The 23,785-nt window shown below is 41.2% G+C and overlaps 2 protein-coding genes across 4 annotated transcripts; both read left to right on the forward strand.

Annotated features, from left to right (window-relative positions):
- On the forward strand, positions 1-6,785 carry spty2d1 (SPT2 chromatin protein domain containing 1). The gene is made up of 6 exons (XM_083762546.1): positions 1-544; positions 1,569-1,689; positions 2,154-3,977; positions 5,323-5,482; positions 5,600-5,680; positions 6,075-6,785. Exons 1-6 carry the CDS (start codon positions 482-484, stop codon positions 6,163-6,165), a joined length of 2,340 nt encoding a protein of 779 aa, XP_083618672.1. The 5' UTR covers positions 1-481; the 3' UTR covers positions 6,166-6,785.
- A 645-nt stretch (positions 6,786-7,430) lies between these two features.
- Positions 7,431-19,212, forward strand: uevld (UEV and lactate/malate dehyrogenase domains). Of its 3 annotated transcripts, none has more exons than XM_083764190.1 (12): positions 7,431-7,560; positions 10,927-11,011; positions 11,232-11,297; positions 12,891-13,054; positions 13,155-13,296; positions 13,440-13,540; positions 13,642-13,747; positions 16,069-16,239; positions 16,563-16,727; positions 17,479-17,572; positions 17,878-18,001; positions 18,106-19,212. In XM_083764190.1, the coding sequence occupies exons 1-12, from the start codon at positions 7,519-7,521 to the stop codon at positions 18,268-18,270; spliced, it is 1,425 nt and encodes a 474-aa protein (XP_083620316.1). In that variant the 5' UTR covers positions 7,431-7,518; the 3' UTR covers positions 18,271-19,212. The 3 variants fall into 3 exon arrangements, with proteins under 3 accessions (XP_083620316.1, XP_083620317.1, XP_083620318.1); XM_083764191.1 differs by having other exon boundaries at positions 13,446-13,540; XM_083764192.1 differs by lacking the exons at positions 10,927-11,011; positions 11,232-11,297 and having other exon boundaries at positions 7,463-7,560.
- Positions 19,213-23,785: the final 4,573 nt, after the last annotated feature.

Consider the following 23,785-nt stretch of genomic DNA (forward strand, 5'->3'; position numbering starts at 1 on the left):
TTAATTCCACAATCTGTTTCGCATCAGACAGTCAGTCACGATCAATTCCGTGTTGATTTCGTTCAGTTTGCGTTGCTTTATATATATATATTTTTTAGTGAGATCTAAGTACACACTACACAGCCCCGGGAGGATCTCGTCTGCATTTGTTGCTGTCTAACAGCAGTGCCAGTTGCTGTCGGAGCTAACATTCGCTTCTAGCTAACTTGGCTAGCGTTAGCATGGTGCTAGCAGCGAGTAACGGTATCTCTGCTTGTAGTTTAATTTGATTTCTCTGATCACATCATCCTGTGGTGGCCGGGGCCAACAACAGCACAATCGGCGTTTTATTCCTAACATTTGACGAGGGGTGGCCACTGTTCCCTGACCTAAAATCTAATCTAAAATAAAGTATTTAAAACTGTGAAGTGAACTACGTGGCCGGGCCAGCGTTAAGTCTGGCTCTCCTCCTGATCCAGCCAGCTGACCCCACCAAGCCATCATGGACTTCGAAAACATCCTGTCCATCGCCTCCCAGAACCAGGGGCTCGGTGAAGTGCAGACGGTGAGTTGAAAAGAAATGACAGAATAGAATGTGTTTGTTTTTACTATTTTATTTGACGATTCTTCTACTGTTCCACACCGGCTAGCTAATCATGAGCGTAAGCATCGAGTGTGCTAGCTCAGCTAACGGCTAACTCGTCCCACTACTAGTCCTGGCACTCCCTTCATGCCAGTAAAGTAACAGCTGATCCTCCCAGGGTTGGCTTTAAAAAGGGGTTGCCAAGAACATGTGCGTGTGGAATCCTTTCACTGTTGGAGGTTGCATAACACAATGCTATTATGCTAGGCTACATTGTGATATGCATTGCATAAGTATAAAGCAGACGTTTACAACGTAAACGTTGTAGCCTAGTACAGTGGTTCAGGTTCTCAACCTGTGGGCGGGGACGTAGCTCTGGTCGATAGTTTAACGGCAGCAATGGACCAGCGCTAGCGGGGACCCCAGATTATTTTTGGGGGGTTCCCCAATGACAGTGAAAGGACTTTTTAATACAAACTGTCTTTACCCTTTGGTGTGGTTTGGGCCATTGAATTCCATGCGTTGAATCACTAGGGTCAACGTCCAACAAGACATATCACACACAGGGAGAACGCTAAAACCTTCTTGACCCTTTGGTGTGGTTAGGGCTTTAGACTCACTAAATTAAGAAAGGACTCAATCATTTCACCCTCCAGGGATCCTGCAATGCAATGCTGTACTCAGGACTGTACTGTAACGTCGTTGAAGTAGGACTCATAAAATGTCCCTGGGACCCATCTAAAAGACCCATTACCCATTATTTTGTGAAGTTTCCCAGCAGCATGGTGAAAAATAAGAAAAAAATGCTGAACTGCTAACTTTAAAGCTACATCATTATGAAAGTCGGGAAGTTAACCCAAAACTACTGGGAAATATGGTTAAGCTAGTAGTTTAGCTACTGTACAACACTGCATATAACCTACAGGTGTATATATATTATGGACAACGGGTATTTCAATGAATGGATTTACTAAACTATTTGTTTTTGTGTGTTTTTGTCAAACAGCAGCAGAAAAGGTACAGCTTACAAACTGGACCACCCAAAAAGGTCCCACAGGTGAAAGGTGTGACCTCTTCCGCTGTGCAAGCATTTCTAAAGAAACAAGAACTTCAAAGTAGAAAGAAAGGTAACCCACAACTAAAATCACTTCATTCAGCTCATCTCAAGAGTCACAAACGCATACAAAAAATCATGGGATGGTTAAATTTTTATTTCAAACTTAAGGTAACTTCTCTAGCTTTCTCTTTCTCTAACAGAGGATTCAAACTTGGCGGGGCCCCTCTTGTTTGCATTTCCATTAACAATCCATTCACACATGAGTTTGCTCAGCTGTTATTGGCTAAAAGCTCGCAATACTTAACGCTCAAATAAGTCCCCTTCTACCAAAACAACAGAAAATACAGTGAGAGGGCAATGTGTTTCTGCAGGTAAAACGCCACCACACTACTCCAGTGGCTGATAAATGCAGGCATAGAGGGAAATGATGGATAAAAAAAAATATATATATATATATATTATTTTGTTATGTAAACACAGGTTAAAGTTGCATAATATGCCTTTAATGTAATTGAGTGGGTACTTTTATTTCAGAAATAGAAAAGAAGAAAGCAAAGGAGGAACTTACAGCCAAGAGGGTCGAGTTGAAGTCTGACCGTAAGGCACGTGCAATGGCTTCTAGAACTAAGGACAATTTCCATGGGTACAACGGCATCCCTGTGGTAGAAGAGCCCAAGAAGAGGAGATCAAAAGGTGATAAGAATGAGGATATGCCCATGAGTAGGCAAGATAATGATTATTACGATGAGGATGATGAAGACAACTATGAGTACGAGAAATCCGATTCTGAGCCCGAACCCGAGCCAGTGAGGCCAAGCAAAGCCTCCAGTAGTAGTGGTTATAGCAAGAGCAAGCCCATTTCCAAGAAACCAGCTGGTCCACCCCCATCCTTTGCGGAACTGCTCAAGCTAGCAGAGAAGAAGCAGTTTGAGCCAGTTGAAATAAAAACGAAGCTGGTCAAGGCCGACGAAAGACTCCGCACAGCTGATGAGATAAGGGAGATGGAGTTGGAGCGCAGAGTCAAGGGGCTGCCAGTTATGAAACGGAGGGACTCGAGGCCAGAGAGAGAAAAAGATAGGGAAACCAAGTTCCAGTCTAGTTCAAGCTCATTTAGAAAAGGCACTTTAGAGAAGGAGCAGAGAAATGTGAAGTCTCAAAAGGGCTCATTGGAAAAGCCCACTTTGCCCGTTGGGTCAGGGAATAGACCAAAGCCAACGTTTTCAAGTGATCGAGGCCATAGTTCTGCTAAGCCCTCCCATAGTGACAGACCCAAACCCTCTCATAGTGACAGAGACAGACAGAAACCCTCTCCTAGTGACAGAGACAGACAGAAACCCTCTTCTAGTGATAGAGACCGTCAGAAACCCTCTTCTAGTGATGGAGACCGTCAGAAACCGTATCTTAGTGACAGAGACAGACCAAAACCTTCTCCTAGTGATAGAGACCGACAGAAACCCTCTCCTAGTGACAGAGACAGACCGAAGACCTCCCATAGTGATAAAGATAGACCCAAGTCAGGCATGTCTAATTCTTCAGGTGCCTTAAGCAGTAAAGTCCCTTCTAAGGGAGCAAGTTCTCAGGTTCCAAACAAACATTCAGATCCCAGGCCCTCATCCGGCCACAAGTCCAGCACCACAAGTGATCTTAACGCAAAGAAGGGACCATCATCGTTACCTCAGGGAAGGCCCGGAGGTGTGCGGCCACCTGGAACATCTTCGATGGGCCAAAGACCTCAGCAGGGGGGCTCCGGACAAACAAGACCCAGTCAGGGAATCACATTAAAGGGAGGATCCACAGGCGGAGGCCAAAAGCCTGGAAAGGGAGAACCATCAAGGCCTGGAGGTAGCTCTGTGGTGAAATCGGGCAATAATGGACAGGTGAGACCGGCGAATAATGGACAGATGAGACCGGCAAATAATGGACAGATGAGACCGGCAAATAATGGACAGATGAGACCTGGCAATAATGGACAGATGAGACCGGCAAATAATGGACAGATGAGACCTGGCAATGATGGACAGATGAGAGCGTCGAGTGGCACCTCAAAACAAGGGAGCCAACCTCAGGCAAGACCTGCAGGTGCACCCAGGCCTGGTGGGAATAGCCTCCAAGGAGGAGCCATCAGGCCCCCGGGGAGTGGACCTAGTCGCCCAGGAAGTGGGGCACCTGGGAGGCCAGCTGGCATGATGGGGTCTGGACCAGGGAGACCCAAATGCACTGTGGTGTCTGAGACCATCTCAACGAGGGACTTCAGTGGATCAAGACCGGGTGTTCCCCCTCGGCCCGGCATGCCACAGAGGCCTGGCATGGCCCCTAAGCCAGGAATGCCGCCCAGACCTATGATGAGACCACCACCAGGTAAGACCCAGAGACGCATTAACGGCCCAAGTCTAGTAGGTTTATGTATTCAAGTATCTCACTGCTACACAACCTACATTTTACATTTTAAGTGGAACTGAATACATCATTTCAGCTGAGATGGTTATCTGAGATGGTGTGAGATGTAGTCGGTGATTCTATATCTGTGGAATTGCTTGTTACATTATTTAGCTTGGAAAAGGTGATTACACCAGTAGTGTTGTGTGCCAGAACGATCGTGTGTGAATACTGAGCCAGCAGCGCTCAACAGCCTTTGTCACCATTCTTGGGTCAGTTCCATGGAATGGCTGGACCAAGCTCTGTGTTCATAAACATAGAGTTTCAGTATGTTCATCCTGCCCATAATGTAAAAATCACACCCGTGTGAACTGAGTGGTGCAACTCTCCTCTCTCCCCCCCCTCTTCTCTCTCTCTCTCTCTCTCTCTCTCTCTCTCTCTCTCTCTCTCTCTCTCTCTCGCGCAACAGTGCAGCACTAATACTACCTCTCTCTCTCTGGTGCTCATTAACGTCACATGAACAACACATAGGTGAACACGGACATTGCTGTTCTTTGGAGTGGTTGCACCACTCAAAAATGAAATAGATAACATATATTTGCTTTTCCTTGCCCCATAAACAAATCACATACTCCCCCTAAATTGTTTCTGTTCAAACATTCTCAGTTGCACTGAGAGATTACCGAACCAAACTGTTTAGCATCACAGTTTCGTTCGGTAATCTCTCAGTGCAACTGAGGTCCAAATTGTTCAGATTGGTGCAGAGTCAGACTGCAGGCAAGATCATAGGGGTAAGACAACTCCCCTCTCTGCAGTCTATTTATGAGCAGGCTACATTAAAACGGGCTCAAAGAATTGTCAGTGATGTTACCCATGTTAGGCCTGACGTCGAAATAAGAAAAACGTTCGCTCTGAAAGAATATATATTCAAGATTTGTGCCACGTTTTTACGATTTTTCAAAAATAGCTGACCTTACAAGCTTGTAGCGTGCCACTCTGTGGCACGCTATGCCCTCTGGGAGAAGATACAAAGAACCAAAGTGGAAGTACAGTACATCAGATTTTAAAATTAGTTTGTACCAGAATCAAATAAGATGTTGAACGAGGCTCTGAAACAGCAGTAACTGTGTGAGGCTAGATTATCCACATCATGTGTATAATGTTGTCTCCCTCTGTAAGGTATTTTTGTCATTGATGTTTTATGTGTGTTTGTATCTGGGTTAAAGCCCAAGACAAATTTCCCTTGTGGATAATAAAGTTTACCTTGACCTTGAGGTAACAAATTAGGTTAATTGCACCTGCTGAAAGTCTTTTATGTTTCTCCCAGGAACAACGCTCCCACCTATCACCTCTGCATACAAGAGGCAGATGGAGGATGAAGAAGATGAATATGACTCGGAGATGGAAGATTTCATTGATGACGCAGACGATGATCAGAACGAAATTTCTAGACACATCAAGGAGATCTTTGGCTATGATCGGAGCAGGTACACAAATCCACAGTATTGCTGTGACACACTTAATTTACATGATAAATAATATGTAGATTACAGATCAACCATAACTCATACAAATCATTAGCTGTGTCATGCTCTTTACCACAGATACAAGGCGGATGAGAGTGACTATGCACTGAAATTCATGGAGAGCAGCTGGAGAGACCAACAGAAAGAAGAGGCCAGAAGGTAATGCTCTTTTTTTACATTATTATTATTTTGTTGTTGTTTGAGCTTTGCACCCACAAGGAGCATAATGGTCTGCACTAACCTTTTACATTGTTATCTTCTGTCCATGTCTGTGGTTTCAGAGACGGGTTCAAATGAAAATAACTTATTATAGAAATGATAACTATAAATAAATATATGTGCAGTCCACACACCGATAACAATAACCAATAACAATAATAGTGAACAATGTCGTTGGATCACTTTCAGAAGGATTTGACGAATGTTGACAAACGTTATCGTTCATCGGTGAGGAATAAAGGGCCGTGGCGTCTACATGTGGATACATTGTGGATCACATGACATGTTCTGCTTCTGATTCTTTGTTTGTGCCCCTATGTCTTGCCGAATTTAGCCTGAAGATGGCCGTGAACGAAGATTTGGAGGAGGAGAAGCGAGAGTTGGACGAGATGAAGAGGGCAGCCAAGAGGAGAAAAATCTGTTAGCCATAAAATGAATAGAGAAACTCTGGAGTCTCAAGGCGGGTGCCAATTTACCTGCTTGGAAGGCCAACCACTGTGTCCACTTTAGTGCATCTTTAGTTTGCTTTATGCTTCTCTCAGATTACATCTGGTTAACAAGGAGGATGTCCAGTACCTGAAAGTGGACTTGAGAAGAGTTGATGGCAAAAAATAAAACAACCACCTGCATCTGACTTACATCATTCTATGAGAATATGCAGCATACAATTATCATGTTTTCTCATGTTATGCTATTTATTTCCCTCTGTTAAATGTAATTAAGGTTTGCAAAGTTCAAGCCACAAAGTGGAACTACACTACTCAAGGCAGAAATATTTGTAAATTGTAATGACCACAAAAAAAGGAGTTGACAATGTGCCATTTTGTGAACCAAACCATTTCATATATTTCAAAAATCATGCAAAACAGGATGGCGTCACTCTTTTTATTTTTTTAAAACCATTTCATGTTTCAATTCATGCAAACAGGATCGCATCAATCTTATTTTTATTTTTTAATTTAATGATGGATAATATAATGATGAAAAAATCATGACCATATAATGTGTTGTAATATATTTTTCCCTTTAAAAGGTTTTGACAGAACTGAATGGCTAATGGCTGTTATTTACTTGTGGTCCTTTTCCTATTGGTCAAAGTGTGACAAGTCTATTTTTAGGTACAATCAAATTGAAATGAATCTGTTCAACACAGAAATAAGTGATTTGATGAATGGAAAGCAAACGAGTCACAATAAATGTTGTGGATCATGCATGTGTATCTTTACTTCAGTGAATGTAGTAATGTAACTCGGGTTCCTAAACTTTTCCATGCCAAGGCCCCTCAATTATCCATTATCCAATTACCCCCTGTCCCCTCCCAATGCGTAATGAGGTAAAATAACTGCGCAATACGCTCATAATCCATGTGATCCAACTTTGACCAAATTACACAACCAAAACCGGCCCGCTACGTTGAAATTGGTCAAACTTGACACCATATTGTGAATTTAAATGATTAAATCGTTATTTTATTAATTTTGATATTGATGTATTTTTTATTCATGCTTTTGTTATATCTTAATTTCTCTGTCCACTCCATTCCCGCCCCCTGGCGCCCACCACTTTTAAAACATGGTAGCAACGAGCGTACTATTAGCATGACTGTGATCTCTGGATTTGTCCCCCCGGCTTGCTGTATCTTGTGGTTGTAAACTTGTGAGGGACGCGCCCCTTTGTCAACAAAGTTTGCGGAAGTTGTGTTATTGCGTTGTGTGCTTCTGTCAGTTAGTCAACCCACGGAGGAGAGAGAGACCATATTCATCGTATTATTTTTATAGATGGACCTGGGTTCGGAGACCACAAAGAAGATACTGTCAAAGGTTTGTTATTTATTTAAGAGCTATATTTGAAATGACAACTACAGTTAAAATAGTTGGTGGCTGGTTAGTAGTTAATTGCAAACGCAGTGATTGCGAAAGCAATGAGCACTAACTATGAGACCTAGCCGCTAGCCCTACAAGCAGAACCCAATGCTACTGAAGTTTCTGACATTTTTTAGACCCAGAGCATTGGGTCCTATTCCACCTCCACCCTGCCACCTGGTACGCACACATATATAAACGTAAACAACTTCGGATAAGTCCTTCTGCACTCTTTCAGGACTTTTTTTCCGTGTGAGGGCTTCTGAATGTGTGAACTTTAAGTTCCTATAAATACCGCTGCGAATATCTCCTGTGGCGCGGAAGCCGTTAAGTATTTTTAATCTTTGTTTGACCGATTTGGTCGCTTTGATTCTTCTCTTCCTTCCTTGTTTATTGACACCTCATTGTACCGCCTATCTGGCTAGCTAGTGGCGCTATAGCTATGACAGAGCAGATCAGAGGCAGGGACGTAGCCGGCACAAGCCAACCGCACACCGGGAGGCGGTACAATAAACGGTAAACAAACGAGAAGAAATAAAGCGACCAAATCGGTCAAACAAAAAATTAAAAATACTTAACGGCTTTCGCGCCACAGGAGATATTCGCAGCGGAATGTATAGGTACTTATAGTTCACGAATTCAGAAGCCCTCAAAGGTAAACAGGCCGTCAAACGCCGCAGATACGATGTTACAGAGCATATTTATGTCCGCGTTCCAAAATTTCCAGACGAAAATATAGTTATGAACAGGGACCCTACATAAAACTCATCCAAATTTCAGAAAAGCTTTATGGAGGGTTCCGAGAGGGGCTATATGAGACCTAGCAGTTCTGTCTGTCTGTCTGTTTACTTGTGGTAAACGCCTCTATGTTCAAACGTCTAACTGGTTGGACCAGCCTGTCAATATAGCTGTCATTCAGGTTTCACAAAGACATACATAGGACTAAAACAGAATGGGTATTGTTTGGGTACCTTGGGCTAAAAACTTCAACTTTTTAGCCTTGATACAAATCATATTAGATATGACCGATGACCGTCTTGATCCAAGGCATCATCATTATCATGAATGATGAATGTCGATTTTACAATTTAGCTCGCTTGTAGATCTGCTATTTTGAATAGCCAACATGAAGTGGTTAAGATGCTATGTATGTACAACTTCTGGGAGTAACTATTGATAGCTCACCTTGGTCTAAATGTAAACAATGAATTCAAAATGGGAATCAGTATGACTAGGAAGTGTTCTGCTTTCATCACTCCTAATCATTATTTGGTTCTGTACAGAAATGATCGGTTTTTGGTGATTGATTAATTTTTTTATTTCACAGTATGTAGAATGGTAGCTCTGGTCCATAGCCCTAATGCTAATTCTGTCCTGCATTAAGGGCAGAATTAGCATCAGGGCTATGGACCAGAGTAGTAGAATGGGTACATTTCAAACGAAAGTAAGTCCATACAAAAACTTCTCCTTTTGTGGACGAAACCATGATAAAGACGTAAGACTTGTTTACACTTCTATAAAAACAGGAAATCATCATATAAAGAAAGTTAAAAAAAAGTATGGGGGAAAGGGGATGGTTAAAGCTTCTAATCTAATGCTACTGCGGAATAAGCCATCCAGCTTGGCTCACCAGTTACATCTGTCTTCTGAGCATGGTTACTTACAACAGTAGTCTGCTAACATAGTAGCCTACTCCCAGTCCCAGCACCTAGAAGTTCTAATTTTCTCAAACTCACTGTTATGGATTTTATTTGTTTGGGAGCAGAGCATTCCAGAGTGCTAATGGTAAATGGTGCATTTATATAGCCTTTATAGTACCCTATAGTCTTTATCCAAGGCGCTTTACATAGATTGTGCATTACATTCACACACACATTCATACACCGATGGCGGCGGAAACCATGCAAGGCACCAAACACTAACCAGCACATCAGGAGCAATTAGGGGTTCAGTGTCTTGCTCAAGGACACTTCGACACTAACTCTGGGGGAGCCCGGGTTCGAACTGGCAACCTTGCGGCTTCCATCCAGCCACTCTACCCCTGAGCCACTGCCGCCCCTATAACCGACCTATAACAAATGTGTAACTTGCCAAGCATTTAATTGTTTGTGTATTTGTTTAATTTAGATTTTAAAATGTCTTATTATTATTATTATTATTATTATTACCAGTATAACTATTTTTAGTTGTATGTTCAGGACCCCAGGAAGACTAGAGGCTCATGTGTCTCTAATGGGGAAAATCAAAATAGGTATTAATTACTTATTACACTACACACTATAGCAATTATTACAAAATATAGAGCTACTATATTTTGTAATAATTTCTATAGTGTATAGTGTGTTTGTTCAGTAACAGGGGTCTCTGTCTCTCAGTCTCCAGCTCTTTAGTATTTAAAGAAAAAAGTATAAAAATAAAAACAGGAGTCGACTGGGATACCAATAGAACTAATAATAGGTGGAATTGCAAGTGATGAAACAAAGACATGAGCAGACAAAATTGGAACTGGAACATTATCAATTTGATAAACTAGAGCGTTGCCCATTGGGCACTGGCCTACTTGGAAATGCATGCTCCACCACAGTTATGTCTGTGTCCCTTTTATGCCCATTAGCCCATATATGGAGTTCTTTATCAGGCATGCCCAAATATGGAGTCTATGCAGATGTCAGAACATAATTGTGATGTCAGAACAGGCCAGCTCCATATATGGAGATCTATGGGTGATCAGGCTAATTTGGGCCCTGTCCAGAGCCTAGGCAGGGTTTCTGTCCAGAGCCTAGGCAGGGTTCCTGTCCACAGCCTAGGCAGGGTTCCTGTCCACAGCCTAGGCAGGGTTCCTGTCCAGAGCCTCTAGAGACGGTGCCTGTTGGCTCTGACCATGATGCAAGTTGGAAATGCATGCCCCACCCAGCGTGTCCCTTTTACAGTATGCCCATATCGAGAAAGGTTCTCGAGTTACGTGCATTACAGCCGTACACACAGAGACGTGGTGCATTTATAGATAGATGGGTTCTATCTATTCTATTCTCCTGAAATTGGCAACACAGTAACACACCTGAAAATGTATTAAAGGGCTGGAGAGACAGGGAGACTCCTACTACTTAAACACTATAGCATAGGGTGTATAAATATTACACGCCATTTGTAAAGTCCCTGAGTTACAAATTGGTAAAAAATGAGTTTACTGTGTAAAGCAAGGTTTTGTTTTGACATACAGAATGGTCAGGATTGACAATATTTATGAATGTTATTGAACGATCACTAATTTCAAAAGTTTATATATTGCTTATTCCCCCCCGCCCCATACTTTTGTGATATCAGTACAAATTCCATGATGTTGCCATTGAGGAGCTGAAGAAGATCCATCGGATATACCCTGGGATGAAACCAGTGACGGGCACTTATAGTAAGGCTTCTTCAATAAATATATAATACATGACAACTACTTTGTTGCTAGTGATTTAAATCAGGGTTTAATATTATTATTTGTTTACACCTAGGTTAACCGTTTTCACAGAACAGGTCAAAGTATGTTCTCTACGCAGTAAAACCTTCAGTGTTCATTTATGGGTCCATTTGGTTCCATAAAAAGAACATTCCAAACTTAAGGTTTTTGCCTATTTCAGCTTTCAGTGACAGCACTCAAAAGGATCTCCTGAAGTTGATTGGTAACATCCCTGTCCAGTATGAAGGTATGAATGCACTGTCCACACATGACAGGTAACCAAACCAGCAATAAGTCACTATCTATAACTCAATATGAACCAGGAAGGAATCACCATTATTCAATATACCAACCAGGAATCTGTCACTACTCACTATTACTCAATATACCAACCAGGAACTGTCACTATCCATTACTCAATATTATATTAGTCACCACTAGTATTACCGGTACTATTCGATTTCAGCCTGATTTGCTGCGTTCCGTGGATTTGTAAATGCCACTTATTTACAAATCCACGGAACTAGGCGAATCAGGCTGGAACCCAGGCTAACACCAATTTTATGAATTCAGAAGAGCGTACACATTCATCAGCTTCTGTTATAGTTTGCCAGTTTTGTCTGTTTAATGTGGGATTTTTTGTTCCATCACTTCTTTATTCTGTATGAGTTCTCTCTCCTGATTGGATGAAATTAGGAGCCTGACCTGAAAATGTATTTTCTGTTTTCTAAAGAGCTGGAAAGATGGGTGAGACCGCCGTTACTGAACAAACATTATAGCACACTATAGCAATGGTTTTTTTTTTTTTTTTTTTTTTTTGCGGCTTACGCCTTTTATTGATTTTTTTGAAGGGACAGACAGTAGGCTGACAGGAAACGGGAGAGAGATGGGGGGATGACATGCAGTAAAGGCCGTGTCGGGTCCGGGAGTCGAACCCGCGGCACACTGCGACTGGATTACCAGTCCGGTGCCCAGACCGTTACGCTACGGCCTGGGCCAGCAATGATTTCTATGGGAATAAAAAGTCTTCAATGGACGGTGCTACATTGAGGGGAAAGAAAAGAGGGTGTGCATTCGAATTCAGACAATGCAATGAAACTTTGGAAACAATGGTCTTATAATATTTCTTCTAATCTTCTACTCATTGATTCTTCAGCTTGTCCAGAATGCCGCCGCTCGCCTCCTCCCCAACACAAATAGGTGGGACCATATCACCCCAGTCCTCGCCTCCCTCCACTGGCTCCCTGTCCGCTTCAGAATTTATTTTAAGATTTTAGTGTTTGTTTTTAAAGCCCAAAATGACCTGTCCCCTCCATATTTAGCTGAATTGATCACTCCCTATGTCCCAACAAGAGCCCTGAGATCGGCCATCAGTCTCTCCTGATTGTGCCTGACACACAATTCAGGACCAGAGGAGATCGTGCGTTCGCCGTGGCCGGACCCAACCTCTGGAACGCCCTGCCGCTCCATGTTCGCTCTGCTCGGTCGTTGACGGTTTTCAAATCCCTATTAAAGACTCATTTTTACTCTATCGCTTTTAATTCAATTTAATTTAAGTCTACCCATGTACGATGTTCCCATGTATTGCCCATTGTATTTTACATTTAGCTCTCTTTTGAAATAATGCTATATTCTATCCCCTTCCTTCTGTTTGCCTGTGTATGTAATGTGAAGCACTTTGGTTCGACCTTGGTCGATGTAAATGTGCTATATAAATAAAGTTTGATTTGATTTGATTGATACAAAGTGATCAGTATTAAGCAGCAAGCCCTTACTGTATTTTCATTATCATGAACAGGCCGCTCCTACAACCTTAATGTATTTTCATTAACATGAACAGGCCGCTCCTACAACCTTCCCATTCAGCTGTGGTTAATGGACTCATTCCCCTTCACGCCTCCCATATGCCTGCTGAGACCCACTGCCAACATGGTCATCAGGGAGGGCCGGCACGTCGACGCACGAGGACGGCTATACCTGCCCGAGCTACACAACTGGGACCATGTAAGACCGTGTGTTCATCAGTGTGGTGTTTTTGTAAGGAGTCTGGCAGCATTGTATTCTTTTCACTGGGTTTGTCTGTCTCTCACATCCCTGTTGACAGCCTAAGTCATCTGTGGTTGGTCTCCTAGCTGAGATGATCTCCAAGTTTGAGGAGGATCCACCTCTGTCCTCAAAGACGACTGTAGACACCAAAGATCCCCATGAGCTGCTGGCCTTTGTGTCGAACCTCCAGATCAACCAAGGTCAGCCGTACAGTAAAAACATCTATGTTTATCAGTTTAACTGTTGAGTTAAACGGACACTAAGGATTTGGCTGCGTGATGATTTAAAAAAAATTAACATATAAAAAAAACAAAGCTACCTATGATCACTAATCTAATGGCAGTTGCAGGTAGTGTTCGACATCATGATCAGCCAATCAACAAAGTGTCAGTTATTGGAGGAGGAGACTTAGGAATGGCGGCAGTTTTGAGCATTTTGGCCAAGGTAAATCTTGGCACCTGGTTTGTATTGTGACTCAGGTGTTTAATCTAAGACGCTGAAATACGTAACATTCAACTTTCTTCTTTCACGTTGTCTGCTACTAGGGCAAAGTGGATAAACTTGTTTTCATCGACGTAGCAGAGAGTTCGACCAAAGGTGGCAGCATGGATCTGGAGATTTTCAAGTTGCCCAAGGTTGAGGTATCCAAAGGTACAGTTAAGTATAAATTATTTCAGACTGACGCCACCCATGTGCTCCACCTGGAGTATCAGCTCCTTCCCTCACACAGAGGCTTGAGTCCCCTTGTGTGTAAGCTGAACTGCTTTAAGCACTTCTTTGTTCCCCTGCCCACCAAGGACCTAAATGACAAGCTATCCAGACTTCCAGAGCCAAACTCTAATGCTGCTTGTATTTTAACTGTACACTATACAGTATCAACAGCAGCTACTGTATGTGTCTATTACAAAAAGTGCTATTATCCTATTCTATTCTGTCTGGCCTTCTGTTGCAGTGGTGGCCATTTTGTGGTGCCACAAATAGAAAACCTATTCATTTACGGTATCCTATAGAGAGGGTTATTGTGACAGCAAGTCGCATTTACTATGAAAACTTGCATTTCCTATAAGTCAGTCCGTCACCCCACGCCTCTTCATCAAACCCTGCACACTGAGTCAAGACACTGCCCTGCTGCCATCCTTGGATCTCCATATATGGAGCTGACCTGTTCTGACATTCCATGTATTGATCTGACCTCATCAAACCCTGTACACTCAAGAGACACACTTCATATATGGCCTTTAAAAATCTGCAATCAGACTTTCATTTAATTCAACAGGCTCTGACTAATCTCAAACTTTCTTTAAATGCTGGAAAACGTAATCCCACTCAAAGTAGGAATATCATAACCAAGTATCTAGGCATTTGGATAGACGACAAACTATCCTTTAAAACCCACATCTCTGAACTTATCACTAAACTAAAACCAAAATTAGCATTTCTCTATAGAAATAAAGCTTACTTTGACTTCAACAGTAGAAAACACAATTGTATCTGTTATTGATTATGGCGATGTTATTTACATGCATTCTGCCCCGTCCTCCCTTAAACCACTGGATGCAATCTATCACTCTGCCCTCTGGTTTATAACCGGAGATGGGTTTCTCACTCATCACTGTAGGCTTTATGAGAAGGTTGGTTGGCCATCATTGGCTATGAGACAAGAACAGAATTGCACTGTTTTTATCTATAAGGCCTAAGAAATTGCCTAACTATCTTTGCAGCCTAAAGTAATAGGCCATCATCACACCTGTTCTCAAGACTACTTTCTATTAGAAATTCCTGATATTAATTCTGAACTGGGTAAGACTGCCTTTCAATACTATGCCCCCCACATATGGAATTATCTACAATCAGTCTTAAAACTGAAAAACTTGATTTCACTTGATCGATTTAAAAGTCTTGTATGGAATAATTTGACATATAGCTGTACTTGTTCAATTTGGATTGTTTATTTTTCTTGTAATGTATTTGTGTTTGAATTGTATGTTACGTATGTACTGTGTAATCAGGGCGTCATTGTAAAAGAGAGCTTGTTCTCAATTGACTTCCCTGAATAAATAAAGATGAAAGTACAGAATTCATTCCATGTTGATCTGACCCCCCATGCCAAAGCGCCAGCGCTCACCCAGCAGTCTGCCGTCACCCATGTGGATGCGTGCACCGGACCTCGCCCTCAGGGCGTCTTACTGGTTAAATATAGTATATATCTGCTGTCGGACAGAAACCTGTCCTGCTATGTCCACAACATTAACTTTTCAGAAAATTAAATAAACAATGTTTTTAGAACAACACAATAGTGACAATACTCTCATTGAAGTTGGTACTGTGTCTTTATACATTGTCAAATACTTGAATGTGTCTGTCCTTATTATCATCACTTTACCCAAATCCAACTCAAGTGGAGTTAGGTTTTTGACCAATAATGTGAAGATAGGTTGTTTTTCCATCTGACTTTGTCATTCTAATCAGTGATCTACAAAGTTGGAGTTAGTTGGTTTGACTGACAGTTTGAGGATCCAATGGAGTTAGGAGGTTTAGTCAGAAGCGCTTACGAAATACTTTTCATTGGTTCAGTATTTTTAAAACCCACACAGATTTAAAGGGTGTTCAAAAGCACTGATTTATTTATATATATATATATATATATGTATGTATGTATGACAAATGTCCTTCGGGACAGTAAAGATTATATACCAGTATACTAGCCCTTACCCGTTGTGAGATATTGTCCCCCCTTTGTGGCCGCAGGGGGTACTGCGCCCTGGGTGCGTTTTTCGCATTTCTAATTAACTAATATGTCTTATTCCTAATTCATCACAGAGCCAAACTATAGTAGTCTTGTGTCTTTTCCTCAAACCACAACTAAAACATATGGGATATTCTTATACACTGTATGGAGATTTGTTTGTTATTTTAGTCAAATTCCCATATAATGTATATGGCTAAAGACTGTTATGTATGTTATCTTCTAGATCTGTCTGCCTCGGCGGGTTCGAGGGTAGTGGTGGTGACGGCCAACGCGTGGAGCAATAAGCAGTCCTATGTGAGCGTGGTCCAGACTAATGTAGACATGTTCCGTAGAATTATCCCCTGGTTGACGAGACTCAACCCCAACGCCATGCTGCTTATCGCCTCACAGCCAGGTCAGAACACAACACAATACAGCTGCAACAGGTCATCGCAGTAATCGATGTTGGAAAAAACTATCGATTATCAACATAAAATAATGCTGAATTGTTTATTCGTTGATGATATCTTTTTAATATAAAACAAACCTGCAGTTCTCAATTATTGGATTGAGAGAGTAATTGCTAGTACAATCTAAGGAAATAATTGGTACAGTATCTGCACTGAGTACTCACTCAGTGAGTGAGTACTCACTCACTCACTCACTCACTCACAGTCTCTCTCTCTCTCTCTCTCCTCTCATCATACCCACTGTGTTGTTGTCTCTTTGTGGTTCCAGTGGATGTAATGAGCCATGTAGCCTGGAGACAGAGTGGGCTGCCCCCGTCCCAGGTGTTCGGTGCAGGGTGTAATCTGGATTCAGAGCGCCTCTGTCACGTTCTGGACATTAACCTGAACACACACAAACAGGCCTGGGTCATAGGAGAGCTGTCTGATAACAAAGGTGAGAGCAATGAGAGTAATCCCATGCCACTGCATTTTAGGGCTGGGAGATATGATTCAAATTAATTTCAAGATTAGTTAAACCCTTTGCCTCGACTACAATTAATGCTTGTTGATCGGCTGTTTTGGTTATTTTTGCATGCCACTAATGTACAATGCAGTACAATACAGGGATAATTGGTTAATCTGACTAATCAATTGGGACAATTATAAAAATTCGATAAGGAAAGCTTATCAACTATTACATAATTTTCTTTAGTGAATACAAATGTATTTTGTCCAATCTCCTTGCTCTTCTATTGAGACATTTAGATCCTTTGACACAATCTTATTTCTGGTTTGACACACATTCTGACATTTTTCTTTTTTGTGGCTTTCGCCTTTATTTTATATTTTTGATAGAGGCATAGATAGGCTGACAGGGAGGGGTGACACGCAGTAAAGGCCGTCGGCACACTGCCAGACTGGGCTACCAGCCAGGGTGCCTGGACCGCCTAGCCATGGCCCAGGCCCACACAAATTCTGACTTGAAGGTCAAAATTATAATTCTTGACAGATCACTAAAGGTCTTTCTTTAAAAAAGGACAACCCATCTAATTGAATATGTTATTGTATGGTTTTATTCTGTATTACACATGGATGACAATTTGTTCTGCTTTCTCCAAATAGTCATAGTCCATTGTTTCCGTTCTAAGAGGCCTCATGACTGCCATGACTCATGTGGTTGCACTGCTTATTTATTTGTGTTCAAGTTGCTGTGATGAGTAGCATTGGTATTGGGCTGAGTTCCAGCCAGCATCCAGAGATCGCTTCAGCCTCCAGCATATCCAAGCCACTGTTAGACAGGTAAAGACAACAAATAGTGACTTGAATCCTTTGATGGAAGGATTTCTTTGTTTCCAAATATTTACAGATCACTTCGAGGTCCGTGAGTTATTGGTCAGTTTTATTCACTTAAACATAATATACATGGCCATAAGAGGTTGAAAGAGGTTGAAATGCTACAATAATTAGACTCCATGTTGTAATTGTGTAATTGGTTAATTTGCATAGACCCTTGGTACACAAAAGCATCCATACACTAGAGAGGGGGAGCTCAACTTGTTGACATATGGTGGGTTGACTTAAATACAGTATATCCTTTCCTATAGGGGGATGGAAATGACGAAGAGTCGAGGTCAGCGCTCATGGTCTGTAGGTCTGTCCATTGCTGATATCGTCTGCAGTCTACTGACAGATAGCAGGAAGGCCCATTCGGTATCCACACTGGCTCAGGTAAAACACTCATCACCGATGATCACCAGAATGGTGAGCTACAATATGAGTTCTTTAGGGTTGTCTTAACTTGATGTATGTTTTTTTGTGTGTGTGCGCTCCAGGGCTGGGGTGGCATCGGTGCAGAGGTGTTCCTCAGCATACCCTGCATCCTGGGAGCCAACGGCTCCACGCGTCTCGCCGGCGTGTCTCTGGGAGCTGAAGAAGATTCCAAGCTGAGGGACAGTGTCACCTCACTCTCAAACACCATGGCTCAGCTCAAAATATGATCACACTCCGTACATCCCAACCAGTGGTTCTCAAACCGTGTAATGTCAAGGACCCCCCAGCTTGGTTTGGATTAACCCAAGACCTGAGGCCGATTCTACAAATGCCTTCTATATCGGTAGTTCTCAATGGTAAAATCTAAAATGACACAAATGCTTTCCCGGTATTAATGGGTTAAGGCCACAAACTCCCATAACTCAGGGAGTGTACAATTACGTGTGTTATTTTGTCCATTTATTAAAGGCTTGCAACGGTCCATTTGGTTCCTCAAAAATCAATCATTTAGCTGGGGTGGGGACCCCCCCTCCAGGACCCGTGGGTGTCACTGGACACCATTTTGAGAACCACTGATGTGAGCTTACCAACGTAATGCAGTTCTAAGTTCTCTCCTGAACTCAGTAGGACTTGAAGCCGATCTGTAAGGTCACAATGCGTCCAATCTCAACACATTGTGATCTTATCGGCTATTTTCGGCATTAGTCGAGGTGTAACAAACACAGCCTTATGTTTGCTGAAGTTCAATCTTAATCTACAAGCACGGGACTATGTCACTGTGACTTGGTAGCTTTGCACATAATGATGACATTGTACATGTCGGATCAGAATCCCTCCCAATTTAGATTAAGTATTAACTAAGTTAATTAAGTTTGTTCATATTGCTAAAATATAAAATATGAAAACTAATTAATCTTGACATTTTTGCCAAAGCTTTCTTTGGGTTTAATGTACACTGTAGTAGTAATGCTATACAGTTTTGTTTTTAAGATATTGAGACATATATTGTAGGCCTATTGTTGGTGTACAGTTTAACTTGAATTGCCTTATCTAACTGCTTAGTGCCATTTACTCGTACACTACTGTATGTCATTAAGTACCTTCATATTTAAATTGTGTTTGACATTGTATACTGTAAACCTTTTTTAAGTGCAATAAATACCCAACAGAAGAAATGGAACACGTTTATTTAATAAAACTCAAATGGTTGCATACAGAATGATCAGTCTGAGGCCTAGACCAGTGATTCTCAACTGGTGGGCCATGAGGATACTGTAGAGGTGGGCCTCCAAATAATTGGCAAGATTGTAATGATATAACATTAATAGTATTAATGTTATATCATTACAATCTTCAGGTGTACGGGTTACACCGGAATCTAGGTGTACGTATGTAGGACTAGTACCATGCCAAAGTTTGTGCCATGAGAATGCATTGGGCGTTTAAGTTAAATAACTCAGAAACTACAAAACATTTCAAAGTAAAAAGTTCCAGCATGAGTCTCCGCAGTAAGCTGAATAATAAAAAGTGTGATTGGAGTTTCTAGGTGAAAGTGCTTTTTTGAGTGCCAATGTCTGCCATTGAGACCCATTGTAAATTTGAAAGAACTATATTTCTAAAACTATGAAACATTTCAAATATTCCTTTTCAGGCAACCGTAAGATGAACCTAAGTAGGCTAGAATGGGGTTGCTAGGTGTAAGTATTTAGGCTTCTCTGTTGTTAGCAAAACATGCTAATGTTTCTCATCCTCCGCAGTCCGCAACACCCATTCTCATACACCGCTATACTTTTAAGTATGTTGCGGTAGAGAGAACGTCATCATTTTGGACCTAGCCCATATCGTACGGCATACTATAGCACGCCAAAAAAACGATGGGTTATAGCCCATTGTTTTTTGAATTTTTGAAAAAAGAAATATCCTCGTTTTTCATCATTTTTGACCATGGGCTAGCTATAGCCCATATCGTACGGCATGCTATCCCAGCTAACATGTCCATCTGGGCCCAATTGGGTTTTGACATGGGCTATGGACATGGGTTCCAAGTGCGCCGTGCACCCAGTTTTCACAAAGGGCCCACCCGTGTTAGCCCATATGGGCTTACGTGGGTTTCTAACTGGATCTTAGGTGGTATCCAAATGGGCCATTTTATTTCAGAACCATGTGTGCGCCACCTGTGTTTGCCTATATGGGTTTGAACTGGGATCTGATTGGGCTTTAACATCGTTTGCGGGGTCAGTATCTATACGTCATTTGTCAGCCGATCGCCATGTGCGTATCACGTATCTATACGCATTTATAGCTTTTTTATTGAATACTTTAGTTCATCTTTCTATGTGCCCGGACAACATATAATGTATCTCCGATCGCATCTTCAAAGTTCCGGGTATGTGATCCTGAAAAAAGAGAGAAAAAAAAGCACTCCCCCTCATGAAAAGAGGTGGCGGTCTGTGGGCGGTCCGCTTCCTTTACGTGTATATGTCAGGGGATCTAAAATGGACGCGCCCATGATCTAGTGTGTGTGAATAGAAGAGTAACACTCGATTCCCCCTCCCCTCCTGTTTCTACATGGTTTCTCCCGAGGAGGTGGATGGATTTTCCGAGAACGAGAGAGAGACAGACCCCCCCCCCCCCCCCCGGTCGGTCTCTCTCTCGTTCTCGGAAAATGATTGAACGCACTACGCAGCCTAAGAGGTGCATCGACTTGCCCGCAGCCCGTATCAATCGCCATAAAACCCCACGGCGAATAAGAATAATCTGCACTACACTTCCTCTGCCAACCTGGGGGGGCAGCGGACTGACCTCATGCCTCCTTCTATGCAAGCTGCTTCTTTTCACCTGACAGAGGGGAATTTCCCCGACCGGACGTAGCGCGTGGAAGGGACACGTTATTCCGACCAGTTCCTTTCCCCTCCATCAGGCGCCCCGGCTGGCCAGGGGGAGGTAGTTTTAGAGACCAGGATTACGGCATGTTTTTGTGAGGGTATCTACCCTAGGGGACACAGGGAGAACATGCAAACTCCACACAGAAAGGCCCTATCGCCAACCCCCGCCTCGGGTATGGGCACTGATGACGCGGAGGAGGGAACACACCGCCAGTGCCCACAGGGAAATCAAACCCTGGACCTTCTAGCTGTGAGGCGACAGCACTACCAACTGTGCCACCGTGCCCCTTAGACGTCAATTTTTTAGACGTTTTTTATCCCATTGGGATGGTCAAAAATGAAAAATCAAAAAACGATGGGCTATAACCCATCGTTTTTTTTCTTCTTTTTTTTCAAATCCTCAAAAATGATGAAAAACGGCGTGCTATAATATGCCGTACAGTATGGGCTATTAGACGAGCGTCTAAAATGGGCTATATGGGCTATAGCCCATGTTCAAAAATGGGATAAAAAACGTCTAAAAATAGACGTCTAAAACACGTCTATTTTTAGACGTGTTTTAGACGTCTATTCTTAGACGTTTTTATCCCATTTTTAGACGCTCGTCTAATAGCCCATACTGTACGGCATACTATAGCAAGCTGTTTTTCATCATTTTTGAGGATTAAAAAAAAAAAAAAAAACGTTTTTCAAAACCCATCGTTTTTTTTCTTCATTTTTTTCAAATCCTCAAAAATGATGAAAAACGGCGTGCTATAATTAAAACGAGGATTTTTTTTTTCTTCAAAAATTCAAAAAACGATGGGCTATAACCCATGTTTTTTTAATTTTTTCATTTTTTTCAAATCCTCAAAAATGATGAAAAACGGTGTGCTATAGTATGCCGTACGATATTGGCTATCGCCCATGGTCCAAAATGATGAAAAACGAGGATAATGTTTCTTTCAAAAATTCTAAAAACTATAGGCTATAACCCATGTTTTTTGAATTTTTTCATTTTTTTCAAATCCTCAAAAATGATGAAAAACGGCGTGCTATAGTATGCCGTACGATATGGGCTATAACCCATGGTCCAAAATAATGAAAAACAAGGATTAAAAAAAAATCAAAAATTAAAAAAACGATGGGCTATAACCCATGTTTTTGAATTTTTTCATTTTTTTCAAATCCTCAAAAATGATGAAAAATGGTGTGCTATAGTATGCCGTACGATATTGGCTATAGCCCATGGTCCAAAATGATGAAAAACGAGGATTAAAAAAAATTCAAAAATTCAAAAAACGATGGGCTATAACCCATGTTTTTTTAATTTTTAATTTTTTTTCAAATCCTCAAAAATGATGAAAAACGGTGTGCTATAGTATGCCGTACGATATTGGCTATAGCCCATGGTCCAAAATGATGAATAACGAGGATAATGTTTATTTCAAAAATTAAAAAAACGATAGGCTATAACCCATGTTTTTTTTTTTTTGTTTTTTTTTTTAAATCTTCAAAAATGATGAAAAACGGCCTGCTATAGTATGCCATACGATGTTGGCTATAGCCCATGGTCCAAAATGATGAAAAACGAGGATAAAGAAAGAAATCAAAAATTCAAAAAACGATAGGCTATAACCCATGTTTTTGAATTTTTTAATTTTTTTCAAATCCTCAAAAATGATGAAAAACGGTGTGCTATAGTATGCCGTACGATATTGGCTATCGCCCATGGTCCAAAATGATGAAAAACGAGGATAATGTTTTTTTCAAAAATTCTAAAAACGATAGGCTATAACCCATGTTTTTTGAATTTTTTCATTTTTTTCAAATCCTCAAAAATGATGAAAAACGGCGTGCTATAGTATGCCGTACGGTATGGGCTATAGCCCATGGTCCAAAATGATGAAAAACAAGGATTAAAAATAATAAAAAAATTCAAAAATCGATTGGCTATAACCCATGTTTTTTGATTTTTTTGATTTTTTTCAAATCCTCAAAAATGATGAAAAACGGCGTGCTATAGTATGCCGTACGATATGGGCTATAGCCCATGGTCCAAAATGATGAAAAACGAGGATTAAAAAAAAATCTAAAATTCAAAAAAACGATGGGCTATAACCCATGTTTTTTGAATTTTTTCATTTTTTTCAAATCCTCAAAAATGATGAAAAACGGCCTGCTATAGTATGCCATACGATATTGGCTATAGCCCATGGTCCAAAATGATGAAAAACGAGGATAATTTCTTTTCAAAAATTCAAAAAACGATGGGCTGTAACCCATGTTTTTTTAATTTTTTCATTTTTTTCAAATCCTCAAAAATGATGAAAAACGGTGTGCTATAGTATGCCGTACGATATTGGCTATAGCCCATGGTCCAAAATGATGAAAAACGAGGAAAATGTTCTTTTTCAAAAATTCAAAAAACGATAGGCTATAACCCATGTTTTTTTTAATTTTTTATTTTTTTCAAATCCTCAAAAATGATGAAAAACGGCGTGCTATAGTATGCCGTACGATATGGGCTATAGCCCATGGTCCAAAATGATGAAAAACGAGGATAAAAAAAAAAATAATAATAAAAAAGTCGGCTATAACCCATGTTTTTTGAATTTTTTCATTTTTTTCAAATCCTCAAAAATGATGAAAAACGGCGTGCTATAGTATGCCGTACGATATGGGCTATAGCCCATGGTCCAAAATGATGAAAAACGAGGATTAAAAAAAAATCAAAAATTCAAAAAACGATGGGCCATAACCCATGTTTTTTGAATTTTTTCATTTTTTTCAAATCCTCAAAAATGATCAAAAACGGCGTGCTATAGTATGCCGTACGATATGTGCTATAGCCCATGGTCCAAAATAATGAAAAACG

This window comes from Protomyctophum parallelum (assembly GCF_964188405.1).
Source record: "Protomyctophum parallelum genome assembly, chromosome: 4".
Taxonomy (NCBI): domain Eukaryota; kingdom Metazoa; phylum Chordata; class Actinopteri; order Myctophiformes; family Myctophidae; genus Protomyctophum; species Protomyctophum parallelum.